This window comes from Mastigoproctus giganteus, chromosome 9 (assembly GCF_048544385.1).
Source record: "Mastigoproctus giganteus isolate SK-2022 chromosome 9, ASM4854438v1, whole genome shotgun sequence".
NCBI classification, from domain to species: domain Eukaryota; kingdom Metazoa; phylum Arthropoda; class Arachnida; order Uropygi; family Thelyphonidae; genus Mastigoproctus; species Mastigoproctus giganteus.
Window position 1 is genome coordinate 101649299 of NC_143583.1, and position 23370 is coordinate 101672668.

Consider the following 23370-nt stretch of genomic DNA (forward strand, 5'->3'; position numbering starts at 1 on the left):
CACCTGTGTTCACTATATACAAAAACAAAATAAAATTCTCAACCGTATTGGCTTGGCCTGTAAGGGTATTAGACCTCTCTATCACCAGGGAACAGCCATCAAATAGAAAATCACAACCCAGCTCCCAACCCTGGCACAAGGAGCCAGAACTGGGTTCACCATCTCATTCTGTGCAGTTAAACACAATCATCCTGCACCCACCAGTGAAGTGCCAGCACTCCTGCTCCCAGGCTGCCCAAACCTGGGAACCCTCAAACAAAAAAAAAAAAAAAAACAGACATATACACTTACAATAAAACATAAAAAAAAAATATATACAGATAACCCTCGTATAACACGGTAGTTTGGTTGCTACAAAATCTCGTGTAATGCAAAATCGGGTTATACCGGACTGTTTGTTTGTTTTTTTATTTGGTTTTTAGGAGCATTAGCAACTAAGGCCATATTGCTCCGGGATATGCGGTGGTCATTCCCTGACCTTTCCGCATCCTCCGTATTTGGTGGTGACAGGCTCGAACCCCGGTCTAATCAAGAAGCGTGTGCTACACACTGCTGCTCCTTCCCACCTGGCTGCGGAGGCGCCTATTATACGGGACTAAGAACCAGTACAAAAAGGGAAGTTACATTCCAGAAGCTACAAAAAGACACCATTTTTTTATAACTATCATAAACTTAATTTTTATAGTAGTAACTTAAATAGTAATAATTGAACAAACATCTTACCTTACAAACTGTGATACTTATATGTCAGATAATGTACATTCATTTAATTTTCTTCCACTTCATCGCTACTAAGCACAATCTCTTCTGCAGCATCTAGATTTCATGTACCTTCTGCTTTCTTAAAAGTCACAATTTTTTATGGTCTCAAACAAGCACAAGTTCAATAGCACAAAATCTAACCCAGGGATCTCCCAACAAAATACAGTGGACCCCCATTTTAAAGATATAAAGCACAAATTTAACTTTATTACCTTGCCAATTAACAAAGTTAAATGATAAGTGAAAATCGGAAGAATATTTTCCAGTTAGCAAAATAAAAATAAATTTATGTACATAGTGTAATTAATACGTACTGTAATATGTACATACTAACTAATTGATAATTCTGTTCACCGACTTTATTTTTTGGTTGTAAAATTTAAAACAGTAAAAATGATAAACAATTAATAACAAAGAATACAATACGCACAAGTGAGATAGGGAGTAATGAATTTCTGAAAATTTCACAGAAGGAGAAACACGTTTCACCATAACGTGAAAACCCACAGAATTCCAGTTATCGGTACTATAGCAAATGCAAGAAGATCAAGTTTACCACCCGTTTATAATTAATTACAATAACAGAAAACACCAATAAACCGGAAACTGCAAATTGATTTCATCGTTTTGTGACCTCCAGAAATGTGCTTTAAAAAAATATTTTTTCTAAAACACATTTCTGGTTTAGTCAATAGCAGGGATTCACAAAAAGGAATAGAAACGTTGAAAATTACATCTAACATAATAGCAGGGTTTCCCCGACACAAAAGCTCAAAAATACCATGTTATGCGAGATTTCCAGCAATTCCCAAACTGTGTTATATAAGTACCATGTTGTGAGAGGACTGCCACAATTTATCAATCGTGTTAGAGCTAAGCCATTTTGTAGAAGTATCGTGCTATACGGGGGGTCGCCTGCATATATATAATATATCAACGAACCAAAACAATGCAACAAAAAAACTTTTACATCCCCTCCCATCAACAAAACTACAGTAAGAAACAGTAACCTTCAGTATTAACCCTTAATGCGTAATTGCAAGGTTAATCCAGTGTTTTCACCTTCTTGAACACGACAACACAATATTGTTGCAATGCTTTGAATCCAAATTTACTAGACAAGCAAGTACTTTCACCTAATTAAATGCATTTTCACTGTTTATAAAAGTATTGAAAACCTCTAAATTTATATGAAAGACTAATGATCAATGATCACTATTTGTATAGTCAGTTTGTACACTCCAATGACAGATCCTTCTATATAACCCATGAGTCACCAATGTCAAGTATAAGTTGGACTTACCATGTAAATTTTGAAAAGTATATGGCTGGCCTGGTATATTCACTACACAAATTATTCTGTAATATGAAATCCTCTAATATACATCCTCTTTGATCATGAAATCCACTGTGCCACAAGTTAGACTTTGCATTTGAGTTCACAGCTATCACTACATTACTATTACCTATTACATTAAACAATAATTCTAAATATTGAATGGAAAATTCTACCCTGTGAGCTTTTTGGCATAATCTGTCCAGTGCCAAATTGATTGAGAAGGCTCTCATCATATACTGCCACCTCGTTATCTGCACAGAATTGCAGACACTTTCAAATTTAACTCTAACTCACAACTTTTTTAAACATATCTGGGACATGAGGAACTTGATTGAGAGTTACTGGTACATTAAGTAATGAGAAAGGTAAAAATGAGAGTAATAAATTCCTCTTAAGATAATTAATGCATTATCTTTTAAACACATACCTTGTCAGCTACATTAACCTTTCTAATTTCATCCTTAGTCATGTTTGTGAGAGACAGTTCCACAGTAATCATTTTTGGTGAATAAATATTTGGACTCCGAGTAAAGCGATACATCACAACAAGTCCATTACCACTATAGCGATTTAATAATTCATGTTGCAACGTTGGAATATACATTGGAGTAGAAATCTATATAATAACAAAATTAAAAGAGTGAATTAAGTAAAAGCAATTAAAAATAGCTGAAGTCAGAAGTGCTTAACCTTTTTTTGGCTGGAATCCAGATTAAGTTCGGGAATCTGCCTTTGAAATCCACAGTTAAATTCTGAATTAATGTATTTCCTTTAGTTACTTTACTGTTGTCTACAAATTAAGTGTTATTATTATTAAAATATAACTAATGCTTAGGAAACTAGTTAGTTAAAAAAATAATATTAAAATATGGTTACTAATTAGTTTATTAGTTGGTAGTAATTTTACAAAATAATATTTTTAGTAATAGTATTAGAAAACATGCAGAACACTTGATAATAATATTCACTCAAACTCACAGCCTGTTATTAAAGTTTAAACTAGTACTGTTGGATCAGCATGCTTCAATTTATCCCCAAGTGCAAAAACATGCTTGCATAAGAAATCTCAATTTATTAGAAAGCATGGTGATCAATTTTTGTGAGGTTAAGAACCCCTGCTTAAGAGTTCTTGAAGTGTAAAATACTACTCTTTATATTAAAAAAAAAAAAAAAAAAAATTATTGTTCACTACTATAATCCAATAATAACAACATTCAAATCCTATAAAAAAATACAGGATCAATGGAGTACAACCCTTGTAGGGTTATACTCCCCTGACCCTGTAATTTTTTTGACGTTATTGACCCTGTATTTTTAAAGCAAGTTTCACTATATACCCCTTGTAGGGTTATACAGTGAAACTTGCTTTAAGTAGCCCTCTGTTAAGCAGTGGATTTTTATTAATCCCTTGCTAAATCCCTCATATGAACACCCTCTAAACAAGCAAAAGCTAATCTCACCTGTACTACGCAAGCATTTTATTTTTTTGTGGGCAATTTTAATTTCATACATCTTTTCAAAATGTTGTTTTTTTATAATCTATTGAGTCAACATATATTTTCATGCCAGTTGACTAGTTAATATTATGGTTACAACAGTTTCTTTTTTATCATTATCAAATAATAATACCACAATACAAATATAAACTGAAATACTGTATACATTAAAAATAAACTTTTCAAACCCTGAATTTCTTACAGCAAGACAATTCAAAAAACAATTGCAATTCTTTGTACTTCCGCAATATGCAAAACAAATGGATCAACTAGAATTTCAAGCCAGTTCAGGTTGGTTACATGGATTTAAAAATAGACATGGAATTTTATTGAAATCAATTTCTCATGAAGGTGCTAGTGTAAATGATGAGAATGCAACATTTTGAAAGAGATTGTTTTAAACAATATTTTGGAAGAATACAATTCAAAAGACATTTTTAACTCAAAAGGATGAAAAATAAACTCAAAATAAGAAAATGTTGTGATTGTAAGAGATTATAAATATATAAGTACCTCCCTAATTGGCATGCCCTACCCCACCCCCTAAAACATGCTACTTAAGTTAAAAATAAATTTATATAAATTATATGTATTGCCTGGCGATATTTGTAGGCTATAAATTGTTTATCCGATAAACTGACGCGGCAGTATACTGCTAGCGATTAATTGCTGGCGGTGAATTGCGGGCAATAAACTTTCCTAGACTTAGTCTAGGAAAGACTAAGTCTAGGAAAGTTTATCGCCGAAAGTTTAAAAAAATTTAAATTTATAAACAATTTATAGCCTACAAATGATGGCTAGCATATTTTATTGCCAGGCAATACATATAATTTATATAAATTTATTGGTAATTTTAAATTAAAAATAAGGCTTTTCTATAGGTGTTATTTAAGAATTAAGTGCAGTTAAAAATGGAAGTTATATGCTAGGTATACATTTCCTAGAAATACATACCATTGCAGGTGCTTTAATTTAATTGCCTGTTATTTTCCAAAATTGGAATTAGGTAGGTAACTACTTAATTCCTTTAACTTAAGTAGCATGTTTTAGGGGAGTGGTGGGTAGGGCATGCCGATTAGGGAGGTACCTATATATTTAAAATCTCTTACAATCACAACATTTTCTTATTTTGAGTTTATTTTTCATCCGTTTGAGTTTGTGAACGCATCATGTCGGTGGAATTTTTGAAATCAAAAAAAGGAAAACCGAAATTGTTCTTTAGTGGACATTTGTTTTATAAAGACAGGCAAAATGAAGCAAAAATTCATTGGAAGTGCCAAAATTACCAAAAAACCAAATGTGCAGATCGAGTTACTACGGTATATAACACCATCGTTAAAACATGGAAGGAGCCCAATCATTGTGGAGGTGCAGCAGGAGTTGAGGCAGCACAACTTTTTGATACCATTCGAACTTATGCAGAAACAACAAATAATATGCCTCATAGTATTATTTCAAATGTTTCGAGAATCTGTAGCCAAGCAGCAGCCCCTAAGCTTCCAAGTGTAGATACAATGAAACGAACGATCCGAAATATAAGAAATCGAAATTTTGATGGCACAGTTCTTCCAACGCATCGTAGAGACATTGTTTTTACAAAAGAATATAAAACATCATGCAATGGAGAATTGTTTCTACAATTTGATTCTGGACCCAAGGACAATCGTATGTTAATTTTCAGTACGAAAAGAAAGTTGCAGTTGTTAGCGAAGTGAACACTGGTATGCCGATGGGACTTTCAAAACTGTTCCCTTACTTTTTTATTAGTTGTATATGATACATGGATTCAAGGACAAAATATCACTTCCATTAGTTTATGCATTATTGCCTAACAAGTCTAAGGAAACATATGTATCTCTACTAGAGCAGCCAAAAGTATTGGAACCAGCTATGTCCCCGCAATCAATAACTATAGATTTTGAGACGGCGGCGATGAATGCTTGCAGAAGAGTTTTTCCTGACGCTTCGCAACAGGGTTGTTTTTTCACAATGTATTTTTCGTTCCATTCAGAACAACGGATTGAAACAACATTATGAAACTGATGCTAATTTTGCTTTAAATATGCGAATTTTGGCAGCAATTACATTTGTGCCCCCTCCTATTGTGACAATCGTTTCTGAACATTTGTGTGAAAATGGTGTTTTTCCTCCAGAATCGCAAAAAGTTGTTGATTATTTTGAGGATACATGGATTGGATGCCCAACCAGTCGACCACCAAAGTATTCCCATGAAATGTGGAACGTATGCCAGCTTGTTCTTGAAGGATTACCAAGAACGAATAATTCTGTTGAAGGGTGGCATAGAGGATTTGAGGAACATGTCGCTGCTTATCATCCCAACATTTGGAAATTTATCGATTGCATTAAAAAAGAACAAAGTATTAACGAAATGCGCATTGAACAATATTTAAGTGATCCGGGCAACAAAAAAAAGAAGTATCGCGATTGTGATGAACGAATTAAAAGGCTTGTTAGTGCATACGATGAATGGGGTGATACTGTTGATTATCTAAGAGGTATAGCGCATAATTTAAGGGCACAAAAGGTGATATAGTTGTACACATTGGCACTAATGATATTAAGAGTAGGAGACCGGCGGAATTACTTAACAAGTACAGGTCACTGTTGAAAAAAAGCCGTGAATTAGGGTTGAATTTGAGAGTGTCTACAATTCTGCCCAGACACGATAGGAGGGAGTATATGATGAGAGCCCTGTCGATCAATTCGGCCCTTAAAGGATTGTGCAAGGCTCAAGGGCTAGAATTTTTTTCAGCCTGGTCTGTACTTGTTAACAGGGGAGACTGCTTCTACAGGAATGGGATACACTTAAATAGAAAGGGTGCAAGAATGTTTGCTGATGCTATCGAGGCAGTATTAGGTGGGTTGGAAAACTGCTAGATTGGGGGGATACAAGGACTAATAGATTAACAGTAGCCACTGGCAGTGATTCTTGCACTGCTTCTATTGCAATGAGCCGCAGCCTGGAAAATAAGATGCAGGATAGTTCAGAGACTGCTGGGAATCATTGGGGTACAAATAAACACATAGGTTGTGTTAGGGTAGCTAAGAAAAAGAACAGGTGCATGTATACTTGCATGTACACCAATGCTAGGAGTTTAGTTAATAAATTTGATGAATTTGAGGTATTGCTCAAAACATCAAAAGCAAATATTGTGGGGATTTCAGAGACGTGGTGTCACACAAATATAAGGAATGCAGAACTGGAATTTGGGGAGTACAATGTCTACAGAAAGAATAGACAGGGTAGAAAGGGAGGAGGGGTTATGCTACTAGTTAAGAAATACATAAAATCCAAGGAAGTGAAGCCAGTCGACATTGCTGGACAGTGCAGTGTCGAGTCAGTTTGGTGTGACATAAGCAAAATTGAGAGTAGAAGTGTGCTATACGCCTAATGACTCTGATGAGTATAATAAGAAACTGTAAGGGGAAATAGAATGGGCCAGTAAATCAGAGAGTCTTATAATGGGGGATTTTAATTTCCCAGATATTGACTGGAATTTGGCGGCTGGTCACTCACACACTAGCAAGGCTTTTGTGGATTTATTGGATGATTGTTTTCTACATCAGCATGTTCGGGAAGCAACTAGAGGGAGTAATACTCTTGATTTGATTATCAGTAGTGATTCTTCATGCATTAAGAATCTGCAGGTAAATGAACCACTAGGTGGCAGTGATCACAGTGTGAAGGTAACTACCATTAGGGGTAAAGGTAAGGGTTTTTGCTTTCGTAAAGGCGACTACGATGGTCTGCGACAGTATTTAAATTCTATACAGTGGGACCAACTGATGATTTTACCAACAGCAAATTCAAAATGGGAAGCATTCAAAGAATTTATCTTCGCAGCTACTAGGCTTTACATACCAACTAAGAAATATTGTTCAAAGTTTAGGACTAAATGGATGTCAGATGAACTAATGAGACATATGGCAGAGAAGAAAAATGCATGGGATACATACAAATTAACACGTGACACAGAAGCCTATGATAGATACAAGTTGATCTGTAACCAAGTTACAAAGGAGGTTAGGCAGGCGAAGGCAGATTATGAGAAATCTTTGGCAAGGGATGCAAAGAAAAACAGCAAAGAGTTCTTTACTTATGTAAACTCTAGAAGGAAAGGGATGAATCAGATTGGTCCACTTGATATCGATGGGTCAACTGTTGATGATCCTGCTCAGGTAGCTAACAAACTGAATGAATATTTTGCATCGACATTCACACACGACGAGTTATTCAGCGAGGGGAATGCCAGAGGTGTATTCAACTCTGGCAGTAAGCTAGAGAATCCTGTAATAACTGAGTGTAAAGTGGAGGAGAAATTGTTGAAGATAAATACAAGAAAGGCACCTGGGGTGGATGGGATTTATCCAGTTATATTAAAGGAAACAGCACAGGAAGGAAGTAAGCGAACCCTTAGCCATAATTATGAGAGCTTCCTTGGACTCAGGGGAGATACCCATGGACTGGAGATGTGCAAATGTAACCCCAATTCACAAAGGAGGATAAAAGGGCAACACAAATAATTATAGACCTGTTAGTTTAACTTCTGTTCCAGGAAAATTAATGGAGGCACTGGTTAAAGAAGCACTGCAGGATCATCTAGACAAGACTTCAGCCATAGCTCAGACACAGCATGGTTTTGTTAAGGGGAAGTCTTGCCTGACCAATTTGATTGGATACTATGATGCAGTCACAAAAGAACTGGATGCAGGGAATAACTTTGATATTATATACTTGGATCTTAGAAAGGCTTTTGATACTGTTGCACATGGAAGACTGCTGCACAAATTGGAGCAGTGTGGCATTGGAGGCAAATTGCTGCTGTGGATAAAGGGGTGGTTGAGGGGGAGAAGACAGAGCGTGGTAATCAATGGACGCTGCTCATCGTGCACTAATGTTATTAGTGGAGTCCTTCAGGGTTCAGTATTGGGTCCATTATTCTTTTCTGTATTTATAAATGATATTGATGATGGTATATCAAGCTTAATGTTCAAGTTTGCCGATGATACAAAGGTTGGCAGGGTTGTCAAGGACACTACTGACACTATGCTACTGCAAGGATCTGGAAAGGTTGAGCAGATGGGCTTCGAGGTGGCAAATGAAGTTTAACATTGACAAATGTAAAGTACTACATATAGGAAACAGCAACCCCAGAGCAACGTATCAACTCTGTGGTATTACACTGACAGTGGTAGAGAATGAAAGGAACCTGGGGGTGATTGTGCAGGCAGATATGAAGTTTTCTGAGCAGTGCAGACGGGCTGCAAGAGTAGCTCATGGTGTATTGTCGATGATATATAGGAATTTTTCTAGCAGGGATAAGGAGTTGATTATTCTCTTGTATAAGGCAATGGTCAGACCACACCTAGAGTACTGTATACAGGTCTGGAGGCCTCATTTCAAGAAGGATGTAGAGATACTGGAACGAGTACAGAGAAGGGCAACAAGATTAGTGAATGGAACAAAGGGGTGCTCTTACAAAGAAAGGCTTAAGTTTTGCAAATTACAGTGTCTGGAGACTAGGCACCGGCGAGGTGATCTGATAGAGGTGTATAACGCCTTGAATGGTTTGAGCATGCTCAATGCTGATGGGATTCTTCCTCTTGCTCAGAATAATCACCTGAGAGGGCATAAATTCAAATTGAGGAAAGACAGATGTAGGATAGACGTGAGGAAATTTGCCTTTTACCAGCAGGTGGTTGGTTGGTGGAATAAACTTCCATCCCTTGTTGTGGAAATTGATAGCCTAAATAAGTTTAAGGCTCAGCTGGACAGGTATTTCGAACGAACAGAGGGGTGAAGTGGAAGTGGTTATTTTTTATTTATTTATTTATTTTATTATTTTTATTTTTTTTTTTGGCTGATGCTGCATAAGCTTGCTTTCTTGCATCAAATGCCTCTACTAATACTAATGCTAATATTTCTTATTAATAATGTACATACTGTGTTGTAAATATTACAGTTTCTTAGTAATTAATTATCCCAACGTGACTGATTCTGAAGATTGCATAAACATTCATTTTGAATTTTTGGTGTACTATGACATACATAATGTTATAATTAGCTTAGTTCAAAATTAACCAATTGTTATATTGTTCAAATAATCGATTTTTTACTATTTTTGTAATACATGTAACTATTAAAATACATAATCTACCTATTAAGTTACATATTTCCATACATGTGTTTTTTTTTTTTTTTTTATTTCCGTACTATTCCTTCACAGTTCATAGAATTCCAAAAATATGCTAATCATAGCTTAAGGTAGAAACTTAAATAAAAAATAACTTTTTTATGATTTCACCAAACACATCTCATTGCTTCTAGACGGTAAAATGCGATAAACTGACGCGGCGGTAAATTGTTTATGCGATAAACTGACGCGGTGGTAAATTGCTGGTGGTAAATTGTTTATGCGATAAACTGACGCGGTGGTAAATTGCTGGTGGTAAATTGTTTATGCGATAAACTGACGCGGCAGTAAATTGCTGGCGATAAACTTTCCTAGACTCACAGTGCCCTTAGGTTGACTCAGCCTGAGTGCAGATGTGTGTGGTATGGCCAAACCTGCAGCAGTTGAAACACTTAGGGACTGCCACATGTTCTTTAAAATGATGGCTGGCCCAATGTATATATATATATTCTCTCTTGATTTTTTATTGTATTCCAAGCTGGGGGGGGGGGGGAGTTAACTCCACCACCAGTTGACATTATTATCTGACTTAGACTTTTTATGAAAATTTGGCTCTACAGGTGACCCCCGCTTAACGCTGATAATTCGTTCCGGAAAAACAGAGCGCTAAGTGAATCCGCGCTAAGCGAGCTCAGCATTCCCATACGGTAACATATGTATTTGTAAGTTGCGATCGGTGCCATAGGATATTTCCTAATCAATAATAAACAGTAGTGAAAAGATGCACAAATGTCAGTCAAAATATTTAAGATTCAAATATTTGTACATATAAAATATTCTGCATTACATACGTATATAATTATGTGGTAACTACTTACGTATCAAAATTAAACTTACAATTTCAATTAAAATCATGAATTTAATTGATCTAAATTGATTTAATTTAATTGATGAATTTAATCATGAAAAATGTGTCGATTTTGGGTTGAACTTTGGCCCTCTTCCAAATAAACTAAAAGGGGTATTAATTTTAAATCCCCCACAGTTTAATTACCACCCAACAATAAAGTCAACCAATCCTTCCCCGCTTTGAAACCTGGCATGTTTTTTTCTTCTTTCAATATGAAACTTCTTTTAGGCATTCATTTCCACAAAAGTCCTGCTTCATCTATGTTAAAAACTTGTTGAGAAATATAACGCATAATACCCCTCTTCAATAATTTTAACAAGTTCTTTTTTGAAATTTCGGCTCCTTGATCTGCACTTGCGGCTTCTCCCTGGATTTTAAATCTATTCAACCAGCCCTCACCCATTTTAAATGATTCCACTTTCTTTTTTTTTTTAAATGAGTTTTCTTCAAATCATCATATTGGCTAATCTCTCTCTCTTTTTTATATAATATTTAACTTAACTGAATCCTGCATTTGGACATTATCTTCAATAAAATTAGTTAAGTCTTTTCCATTTCAATCCTAATAGTCGGCTAGCCCAAGTTGCTTGCAGTGGAACAGCTATCTTTCCCACTGCTAAAATTAATTCTTTATTATTTTTTTTTTGATAATTGTTCTTACAGTTAAACTTGCAAATCCTAAATTACGGCACACCCGCTTGTCGCTGACGGGAATCAATTCGCTTCAAAACGTCTAATTTAATTTTCAAATTGAGTCTTTTTCTTACATTTATAGTCTTCGTACTACGCTCAGACGTTGCTTTTTCATTCTTATCGGCCATTATTAACTCTTCTAAAAAGTAACTGCGTTGGTTGCATTAATGACGATACAATGTTCGAGTAAACTGTCCGTTACGCACGATGTCTAATACTGTACTAAGTGATGACTAGACTTCAGATAAATGCATATAAGGCAAATATTACAAGCAATATACTTGATCATTTTTTAAAATGTTGATCTCGGAACTACGTAACAAGTCACTGTACTGCAATTAAATTAGCGTGCGAGAAAATTTATCAAGTCGGCGTGGGAAAAGTTTTAATGCTGTTTTGGTATTCATTTTCAAGCTATCAACTCCATCAAATGAAACGATTTCGTTAAATATGCCAAAAATGCAATCTGTAAAAGAGCGTTATAGTGATCTGTGACAGCGTTATAGTCAGATACGGGTTATAATATAAGAACAGCGTTATAGCAAATCAGTGTAAAGCGAACCGCGTTATAACGGGGGCCTGCTGTACAAGCTCTTCTGGGGCTGAGTCAGGGTGAGACGCTTGCAGGTTACAGTAGTATAGTTCCTCGGTAATTTGCATAGGTGTGGAGTCCTTGCTGACATCAAATATGACTACTGGGGGCCTTTTTTCTTCGGTTGTTCTGCAAGTGTCAAGATGGCAGGATTTTTTATGATGTTTTCTATTCCTTTTGATGTTTCAGTTTCGATTAGTACCCCAATGTTTCGGGTCTTCCTGATCGATTTAATTCTTTTAGTTTTAAAGTTCTCCTTCAGTTTATTGACGACTGTATTCTTCACTTGCTCGCTAGTCTTAATTTCTTGGTTGCCAAATAGGTTTTAGAATAACTAAATTTGGGGTTTTTAGTAGTGTTTTCCTTTTGGTTGTCGGTCCAGTGGCCCCATTTCTCGGCTTGGTAGCAGTCCTCAGCGCATCTGCATACGAATGAGGGTGCTGTTGCATTTGGTTTCCATATAAGCCTATAATTTGGCCACAGCCTTCTTGCATTCGATGTGCATATTCAACAGTAAGTATTCCATATTTGATCAAATGGTAATTATCTTTCCTCTCAGGGCTGTAGTTAGGTGATTACTGGAGTCAGTCATAAGGTCCTCCAGTTCCCTTCAGAAAGTTTTGACCCCCTGATGACCCTATCCATGATAGGGTCATCAGAGAGTGTTGTATCCGGCACCATAGCATTGTCATGAGGTGTATTTGGTTGCTCTTGAAGCTCTACAGGGTCACTGTTTCTTGTAGTCTCAATGTCTTGTTTCCTGCCACTTTCTGGGTCATTTGTTTCGCCTAATTGTGACTCCTCGACAGACGAGTCTGCAGGAGTGAGAAAGATTAGGTCACTTGTTATGCTGTCTCTCTCTGTGCTGTTTTTTTCAGCAGTGACAATGTGACTATATCCAGCTTTCCCACTGACACATACCTAACTGCCTAAAAAAAACTAACGAGTCAGCGAGGAGGACGAAGAAAGCAAAAATGAAAGTGACTTTCCAAAACTATCAGAACATGATACTCGTATGTTTCAAGCATTTAATAAAATCATAAAATCGGAAGAGGACTGCAATTACTAGATAATTTTTTTTCTAGTAATTGCATATATTCATAGCCTAAATAAATGCAAAACATAGCACCTGGAAAAAACATCAAATTATTTTATCAGGTTGTCACAGACATTCTCTCAGATATGCCAGACAAGCTGTTCTTGCTACCTGAGAGTCTAAAACGCTGATGGAACTGATATTCGGGTGACACTTAAGTCAAGTGGACCAAATTTCGGCGAAGTCCGGATGGTCTATGACAGCCAAATCCTCTGCTTGCACCTTCACGATGGTGGGACTGTTAGTAATCCTGGGTATAACCTCCATGCACAAGTACATGGTGGGTGACCACCCAGGTGTGAACCAACGTAAGCAGGGGTCGAGGTGTGGCACCCACGCCACATGGAGGAACGCCGCCGTTCTATGTTACCAGGCAGTACTAGGTGGTAGATGACTCTCATCAACCGGTGAAATACCACCACTTTGCTTATTGGAGGCTTGAAGTGGTGGAACCCATGTTTAGTCTCTAGAGCTAAGTTCCGGCCAACCCTTCCCTATCTCTTGCATCATGCAGTATGATTGATGATTTTTGAGGTTATGATGAATGTCGTGGCGAGATCCAATATTCCTTACATTTCGAGGGTACAGCTCTAAAACGGTGTTCGCAGGCCGGCCGTTAGATAGTACACCAGACCAAACCTATTGGTAACTCTCTAGGGGGCTTCCGGATCAGCTAGTGTATAATCTTGCTACCTCTACTCTGCCAGATAGTGACTGGAGGGAGTCCGAGTAGTGTGTATGCGGGGAGCATTGTCGAGGCCACGTTATGTCAAGGATCTGGGTATATTCTTACCACATGTACGCCATATCCAAAAATTTCATTACTTCATACAGCATGTCCCACCCACTTTTTCTTACTATTGAATACACCATGAATTGTCAAAATAATAGAGCAAGCTTATCTGCGAAAAGATCTAAACCTCCCAAGGACTTCCTAATTCATTTCACAAATATACGTGGTCTCAATTCCAATCTCAACGATGTCCATTTCCACTTGCAGTCTTCCAAACCCCATGTACGTTTTCTGACTGAATCTCAGTTATCAGTTGATTCAACTACTGCTCATCTCAGATGTCCAAATTATTTGCTGTATGATTCCTTTCGCCTCAAAGGTGGTACTTGTGCATATGTCCGTTCTGATATTCCCTGTCAGAGACTTGGCAATTTGGAATCTCCTCTCTTTGATCTTCTCTGGCTTAAAATCTCTCTACCTCATTGTATCAAATTCATCTGTTGTCTCTACTGTTCTCCCAACTCCACTAATCACTTGGAGCTCTTTGACTTCCTCTCTTTGCAACTTGACTTTCTCCAGTCCAACCTTCCTAACAGTGAGGTAATTTTCCTTGGTGATTTTAACGTTCACAACTCCAGCTAGCTTCCGTTTTCTAGTTACACCGACCCAGCAGGTCGAGATGCTGAGGCTTTTGCAATTACTAACGACCTAGCACAGATTGTTCATTTACCTACAAGAATACCGGACAATCCTAATCATACAGCCAATACGCTTGATCTTTTTCTCACAAACAACCCTTCTAAGTACAAGGTCGAAGTGAGAGGTCCTTTAGGCACTTCAGATCACAACTTGGTGATTGTCTCTTCTCCAATGGAACCTTTATCTCATGGCTATTCCCAACCTCATATTGTTTGGCATTACAAGAATGCAAAATGGGATGACTTGCAAGATTTCTTTTCTTCTTTTCCTTGGTCTGATTACTGTTTCAAAACTTCTGATGTCAACGTTTGCTCAGATCGTGTCAGTGAAATTATTCTTGCAGGAATGGAATCCTTTATCCCACACTCCACTTTAAAATCTCGTCCTTTATCTAAACCTTGGTTCTCCAACAAATGTGCTAAGGCTGTCCAAGAGAAGAATGTTGCATATCGTAATTGGCTTGTTTCTAATTCTTCAGTTTCATTTTCTGCCTACACCAAAGCTCGCAACAATTGTAAAGCAGTTATTAATCAGTCCAAACTAGAGTTTGAACAGGCTAAGAGTAGAAAACTTGCTTCTTGCCCTAATGGTAGTCGAGCATTCTGGTCTCTTGCCAAAGCTATTGGCCGCAACTTTTGCCCATCTCTGCTCCCACCTCTGTCCAAACCAGATGGTTCTGTTGTCACTTCAGCCAAGGATAAAGCTGACCTGCTAGCATCCCATTTTTCTTCCAGCTCATGTATTAATGATCTTGGTAAAACACCTCCCACCATTCCTAACATGCTCCATTCAATGCCTTCTGTGGTCTTCCGTCAAAAGGATATCAGAAGGATTTTGATGAATCTTGATGCTAAGAAAGCTCCAGGTCCTGATGGTATTTCTCCCCTTGTTCTCAAAACCTGTGCTCCTGAACTTACTCCTATTCTTTGCCACCTTTTTTCACTTTCTTATTCCAAAGGTGTTTTTCCTTCTGCTTGGAAATTTGCTCATATCCAGCCAGTTCCTAAAAAGGGTGACAAATCCCTCCCATCCAATTATCGTCCCACTGCAATTACTTCTACTCTTTCTAAAGTAATGGAGAAATCAATTAACTGGCAACTCTTAAACTACCTAGAAACCTTCCGTCTGATCAACGATCGCCAGTATGGATTCCGTCAGTGTCGATCCACTGGTGATATTCTGGCTTATGTTACCCATTTATGGACTAATTCAATGGAAAGGTTCGGTGAAACACAAGTAGTTGCTCTTGACATCTCAAAGGCTTTTGATCGTGTTTGGCATAAAGGTCTTCTAAACAAGCTTCCATCTTATGGTTTGCCAACTGTTTTTAGTAATTGGTTATCCAGTTTTCTCTCTGATCGCTCACTAAGGGTGATGGTAGATGGCTCTCTGTCTTCTAACTTCTCCACTAATGCCGGTGTCACCCAAGGTTCAGTTCTTTCCCCCACTCTTTTCCTCTTGTATATCAATGACCTTCTTCCATTGACTGGAAATCCTATCCATAGTTTTGCCGATGATAGCACATTGCATTCAACTTTCCATCCATTTTGAGAAACCTTGTCCTGCTCAATCAGCTTCAAGTTTTCGAAAATCTGCTGCCAATTCCTTAAATGCCGATCTTCAGGTAATTCTCCAGTGGGGCAAAGACAACTTAGTTGATTTCAACCCTTCTAAAACTCAGTCTTGTCTTATATCTCGCAAAAAGGATTCTTCTGCTCCTATGCTTATCTTTAGTGACACTCCGATTTCTAGGCAAAATGATATATCTCTTTTGAGGATTACCCTGACTTCTAATCTCTCTTGGCACAAGCACATTACAAATATTGCTTCCTCTGCATCTAAAAAACTTGGTTTTCTCTTTCGCTCTCGGCGTTACTTTTCTTCCAAACAGCTGCTCACTCTGTATAAATTGCAAATCCGCCCTGCCATGGAATATTGTTCCCACATCTGTGGTGGTGCCCCCAAAACCTCTCTCAGGCTTCTTGATTCCATTCAGAAGAGGGCAGTTAGGTTAATTAATGATTCATCTCTAACAGTCTCTCCCCACTCGCTTTCTCATAGACGTACTGTTTCTGCTGCATGCCTCTTCTACAGATACTTCCATGGGCACTGTTCTTCTGAATTGGCTTCTATAATTCCAGCTCTCTCTTTCAAAACAGTCTGAACACGTGGCGCCATCAGCCAACATCCATTTACTGTCCAGCTTCAAACCCACAGAACCAACTTTTCATCTTCCTCAGTTATTCATTCAACTGCCGTTTTCTGGAACAACCTTCCTTCATACGTATTTCCTGAAAATTACAATCTACAGATGTTCAAGTCCAATGTCAACAAATATCTTCTTTCGTCTTTTCAACCTCCAACCCAAGCACGGTACTAAGTACTATAGGTTCTAATACCTCTAGTGTTTGGGGTTCTCATATAAAAAAAAAAAAAAAAAAAAAACACACTAGTATAGCGCTAAGTATGTATAGCATTAATGTGTTTTACTGATGTTTGAACCCGTAGAGTAATTTCATTATAACCATGCTGACACATGGCTATGGCCACGACAATATCTGTTAAGAAATCTGATTTTTAATACAACAGAATTATAGCTATGGCCATGTGTCAGTGTGAATACCGAAGTTCCATATGTTAGATTTCGCTGTGGTTCAATTTACTCTCTAGTACCACCACATGGTCAGTTATTTATATTAAATATTTTATGTAGTATTATATATTGGTCCTTGAAGCTTTCAGATATTCTCTCAGGTATTGCAAGCCAGGATTTACTACTTGCGAGTCTAAAATGCTGATGGAACCTATATTCAGGTGACACTTATCAAGTGGACCAAAAATTTCAGTGATGTCCACTCATTCTGTGACAACCAAATCCTCTGGCTGCACCTTCACAATGGTTGGAACATTAGTAATCCTGGCTATAACCCCAATGTAAATGAAGGTCCCAAAATACTGCACCTATTATATGAAGGTCATGAAATACTGTAGCTGAACTGGGCAGAGGAATGCAGCCCCTCATTGTTAAAAGGTAGTGCTAGATGGCAGCTCCAGAGCAAAGCTATGCCAACCCCGATCTCTTCCATCATGCCGTACGACTGATACCTTTTGAAGTTATGGCAGGCATGACAGCAAGATCTAATGTTTCTTACATTTTGAGGGTACAGCTCTAAAATGCTGTTTGCAGGCTATTTGAAAGATAGTCCACAGAGCCGAACCTATTGGTAGTTCTCTAGGAAGCTTCTAGACCAGCTAGTGTACAATCTCGCTGCCTCTACTCTGTCAGATAGTGACTGGAGGGAGTCCGAGGAGTGTATGCAGGGAAGCATTATCGAGGACACATTATGTCAAGGAGCTGGATATATTCTTGCCGTGTATATGCCACATCCAAAAATTTCATTACTTCAAACAACAGGTCCTTACTACTGAATGCATCATGAATATTAAAACTAATAGAATAACGTTATCTTTGAAAAGGTCTAAATTGCTCAAACACTTCCTTGTTCATTTCACAAATATATGTGATTTCAGTTCCAATGTGAATGATGTCCATATACACTTACAGTATGCCAAGCTCTAATTACTTTTTGTGACAGAATCCCAATTATCAGTTAATTCAACCACTACTCATCTCAATTGTTCTAATTATTCACTGCATGATTCTTTTCACTTCAAAGGTAGTATTTGTGCATATGTCTGCTCTGATATTCCTTGTCAGAGACTTAGTAATTTGGAATCTCCTCAATCTTCTCTGGCTTAAAATCTCTCTAATACATTCTTCCAAATTCATCTGCTGCCTCTAGCATTCCCAAACTCCACTAAGCACTTGGAATTCTTTGACTTCCTCTCTTTGAGACTTGACTTAATCCAGTCCAACTTTCCTAACAGTGAGGTAATTTTCCTTGGTGATTTTAATGTTCAGAACTCCAGCTGACTTCCATTTTCTAGTCACATGGACCCAGCTGGTCAAGATTCTGTTTCTCATACAGACTGTTCATTTTATTACCAGAATACCAGATAATCCTAACTACACATCAAACCCAATCTTTTTTTCAACGAACAAGCCTTCCAAGTATACAGCCAAAGTGAGTGGTCCTCTAGTCACCTCACATCACATCTTGGTGATGGTTTTTTTTGTATATTCTCTTATGGAGCCTTTCTCTTGTAGCCATTCTCAGCCTCATGTTGTTTGGCATTACTAGCATGCAAAATGGGTTGAACTGTGAAATTTATATTCTTCCTTTCCTTAGTTGGATTACTGTTTTAAATCTTCTGATGTCAATGTTTGCTCGAACAATGTCAGTGAAATTATTCTTGTAGGGGTGAAATTCCATATTCCACACTCTACCATAAAATCTTGTCCTTTAACCAAACTTTGGTTTTTCAAAATGTGCTAAAGTCGGCTGTTCAGGATAAGACTGTTGCATATCGCAACTAACTTGCATCAAATCTCCAGGTTAATTTTCTGCCTACACCAAGGCTCGCAACAATTATAAAGCAGTTACTAATTAGTCCAAAACTAGATTTTGAATGAATAAGAGTAGAAAACTTGTTTCTTGTCCAAACAGTAGTCAAGCAATCTGGTCTCCTGCCAAAGATTTCTGTACTCCACCTCTGTTACAACCTGATGGTTCTAATGCTACCTGAACTAAACATAAAACTGATTTACTAGCCTCCTACATTTCTTCTAAGTCTTGTATTAATTATCCAGCCAGTTCCTAAAAAAAAAGGTGACAAACTCCTCCTATGCAATTATCATCTCACTGCACTTACTTGTATTCTTTATAAAGTAATGGAAAAACTCATTAATCACTAACTCCTATACTATCTTGAGGCCTTTCATCTGATCTTCCATTAATTGCCAATAAATACTGATCCTGAAAGTGTCAATTCACTGATGATATACTGCCTTATGTTACCGATCTATATACAAATTCAATGGAAAAGTGTGGTGAAACTCAAGCAGTCATTCTTGAAATTTCTAAAGCTTTTGACTGTGTTTGGTATAAAGGTTCTCTAAATGAGTTCCATTTCACAGACTGTGTTTTTGCAATTAGGTATCCAGTGATGGTAAATGACTGTATGCCTTCTAACTTCTCCACTAATGCTGGTGTTCCTCAAGGTTTAATTCTTTCTCCCTCTTTCACTCCTGTATATTAATTACCTACTTCCACTGACTTGCAATCTTATACATAGTTTTCCTAATGATAGTACATTATATTCTGTCCTCCAATTTGAGAAACATTGCTCTGCAGTAACAGCTTAAACTTCTCGAATATCCACTACCAATTCCTTAAATTGCTGATCTCCAGAAAATTCTCCAGTGTGACAAAAGTAACTTAGTTAATTTCAATCCATCTGAAACTCAGTCCTGTCTTATATCTTGCAAAAAGGATTATCTGCTCCTATGCTCATCTTCTACGATACTCAGATTTCTAGACAAGATCATATCTCTATTAGGGATTATCCTGATCACTCTATACAAATTTCAAATCTGCCCTAACATGGAATACTGTTCCCACATCTGGGGTAATGCACCCATAACCTCTCTTAGTTTTAAACTCCATTCAAAAGAGAGCGGTTGGCTTAATTAATGACCATCTATATCTTACAAAGTCTCTCCACTTACTGTGTTATACATTGTTCTGCTGCATGCTTTTTCTACAGATAATTCCATGGTCACTGTTCTTCTGAATTGGCTACTATAATTCTCCCTCTCTCTTCCAACCCAGTCCAAATGTGTGGCACAATCGGTCAACATCCACTTACCATCTAACTTTAATCTCACAAACCAACTTTTCTTCTTCCTTATTTATCCTTTCAACTTTCATTTTGTGGAATAACCATTCTTCATGTGTATTTTCTGAAAATTACAATCTAAAAATTTCAAATTTATGTGAACAAGTATCTTATTTTGTCTTCTCAATGTTCAACCCATGCATAGTACAAACTACGACAGGTTCTAAAACCTTTTGTGTTTGAAGTTTTCATTAAAAAAAAAAAATTATATGGATTAAAACATAGAATATGAGCAATTCTATACTTAGACTCAACCACTCAGCCATGATCATGACTTACTGCTTATTTGCATTCTTTCTCTTATTCATGTACTCTTACTCATTTACCACACAGTGGGTACTTCAAATTGTGCACTATGTGGTAAATGAATAATAATATAAAAATGTGACTAAAATTTTTTTGTTAGAAATAATAGTGGATATTCTACAAAAATTAGATTGGGTAGGGTGCTAAAACTATCTATCATAATTTAATTTAGCTGGATTCACAATTAGAGCAGTGATAAAAAAACAAAAACAGGAAACAAATCTTGAGAAATAAGACAAATCCCTACCCACAAGCAGGTAAATCATCCTGTAAAGTTTCAAAAACATATATATATATATATATATATATATATATATATATTACATAATGCAATTAAAATACAGTTGTTTATTTGAGTGACATCAGAGTAAATTTTAGTATGTCAACAGCTATCATTTTTACTTTTTACTGAAGAAATAGAAAATTGAATAATAAGAATAATCTCATTACAAGCACACTTATACCAATGACTACCTACGTTCCCACTTGCACAAGTTTTTCACTCTTGATGCATATCATACCATATACATACAATAGAGCACATATGCTTAAAGGAAGAGAGCTCTATAATATGTTTGGATACATTATTCTTAGTTAAAAAGTGCAGAATTTTAATAAGCTTTCCTACCTAATCCAAAAGTAGTCAGAGGCTCACTACATGCACCGTACTCCTGTTTATGTTATCATTTTTAGAGGGGTCTGTCTGAAGGTGCATTATGCAGGAAACAGCTAGTTTTCCTCTATAGGAAAATTTCTCTATAACAAAATTTTTAAGGCAAATTAGGCACTCCATTATAGAAGAAGTTCAAATGTACATAATTAACCAAGAACGTCTTTGTAGGCCTGAAGGAGCCAAATGGTCAAATACAAGAGTGCAGTAGTACACTCATTTCAATTGACCTTGGTTCAAGCCCATACAACTAGTAAATCTGATTAATGATTGTAATCATTATCAAAATTAGTCATAAAAAGTAATTAATTTAAGTAATCATAATTAGTAGTAAACTCCTCTGACGTAGTGATTGTGTCAGAGTATAAACAAGAAATTTTACTGTCAAATAAAATCTTATTTATTTGAAACTAATTTCAACCACACACACACACACACACACACACAATCCATTCTTTTATAAGTCACTTTTTAAGCTCATTTATCAAATTAATTATGATTTCTGGGTTTACAACTCTTAATATTTTGGTTATATTAAATTTTTATATATATATTTCTGAACCATTACAAGTAACATTAACATCAATTTAGAATTCCACATTTTTCTTTACTATGGGATGGGAGTACCAATGTATAATCAATAACAGAGCTGTTTTTTTTTTTGTTTTTTTTTAGTGGATTTAGTAAAATCTAAAACAGATCAAGCAAGAATACAGACTATTCTTCGAAGAATGTTCTACAAAAACAATATATCTACTGATTCTTCTCTAATGATCCAGATCTTTCAGTCTTTTCCTATATAAATTTACAATGCAGGTCAACATTAAACCTTTCATACAGCCTAATACCCAAATCAAAGTATTTCTGACCTGTTTATCAACTGTTTCTAAATTCTAAATGAAACTTGTGCTTTGTGAACTGCAGAATTTAACCATTCTGAAAGAGAGGCAGTAGTAATACTTACAGGTAAAACTGAAGTCATCATTGGCTTCTCAATTATGCTTGAAGTTGGAGTCAGAGTAACAGAGCCTGTAGGTGGTTGAATCACAGGAGTAACATTAACTAGAAAGACATCAAACATTACAATAAGACTGTGAATATGAAAAACATTAATGAAGTATGGAATTAACTAGATCAACTATAGCTTGCAATTTCTAAATCTTTGTTATTTCATATTTCAAATTAGTATCAGTAGTGGCAAATGATGCAAGAAAAAGTTTTAAAACATCAGCCAAAAAAAAAAATAAATAATAAATAAATAAATAATAATAATGTCTAGTTCTTCCTTGGATTTTTTCAAACTATCCACTTCTACAATAAGAGATGGAAGCTTGGCTCCAACAATCACCCACTCACTGGCTGAAGGAAAACTTCTGCACATACATCTAACCTGCAACTATCCTTTCTCAAATTGAATTTATGCCTCCTCATGAGCATAGTCCAGACCTATATGCAAGTGGGTGGCAAGACCTGCCAGAGTAAATAACTATAATACTGGTGTACCTGGTCTGCCTCCACAGGGCAAAGTATGGACAACGTTGGGTCCCATTAGGGGCCCAATGGCTAAATGACCAGAGGAACAATGGTAACACGACACTACACATATACAAAATCCATACACTTTTAAACCTCTGGCATTGACAGTGTTCTGTTTTGCACCCACAATGTATACTACGCGGAGATGGGGGAACCCCCTGGTGCCATTTGAAACTAAACACACTCTACTCTACCTGTATGCAATACTCAAAATGTGGCCTGACCACTGCCTTATACAATGGGATAAACACCTCCTTATTCCTGCTAGCAAAATTCCTGTATAGCACTGACAAATCCCCATGAGCTGTCCTGGCAGCCTGTTTGCATTGCTCAGAGAACTTCATATCTGACTGCACAATTACCACCAAGACTTTTTCATTTCCCACTACCCAGATTGTAACACCACACAATTCATACATTAATTTACAATTATTCCTTCCCATATGCAGTACCTTGCATTTGTCAATGTCAAACTACAACTGCCATTTCTAAGCCCATCTGTCTAATTTTTCTAGATCTTGTTGCAGTAGCTTAAACTGATTACAGTCATTAACCGCCATGTCAACCTTTGTATTATCTGCCAA

The 23370-nt window shown here is 36.8% G+C and overlaps 1 protein-coding gene across 3 annotated transcripts in view; it reads right to left on the reverse strand.

Annotated features, from left to right (window-relative positions):
* rb (adaptor related protein complex 3 subunit ruby) overlaps window positions 1-23370 on the reverse strand; it is a 445832-nt gene that overhangs the window by 86882 nt on the left and 335580 nt on the right. For all 3 annotated transcript variants that reach the window (XM_090381955.1, XM_090381954.1, XM_090381953.1), the window contains exons 20-21: window positions 22215-22312; window positions 2529-2717 (exon numbers count right to left, since the gene is read on the reverse strand). In XM_090381955.1, the coding sequence (XP_090238081.1) occupies window positions 2529-2717; window positions 22215-22312 (287 nt within the window). The remainder of the gene's footprint in view (window positions 1-2528; window positions 2718-22214; window positions 22313-23370) is intronic.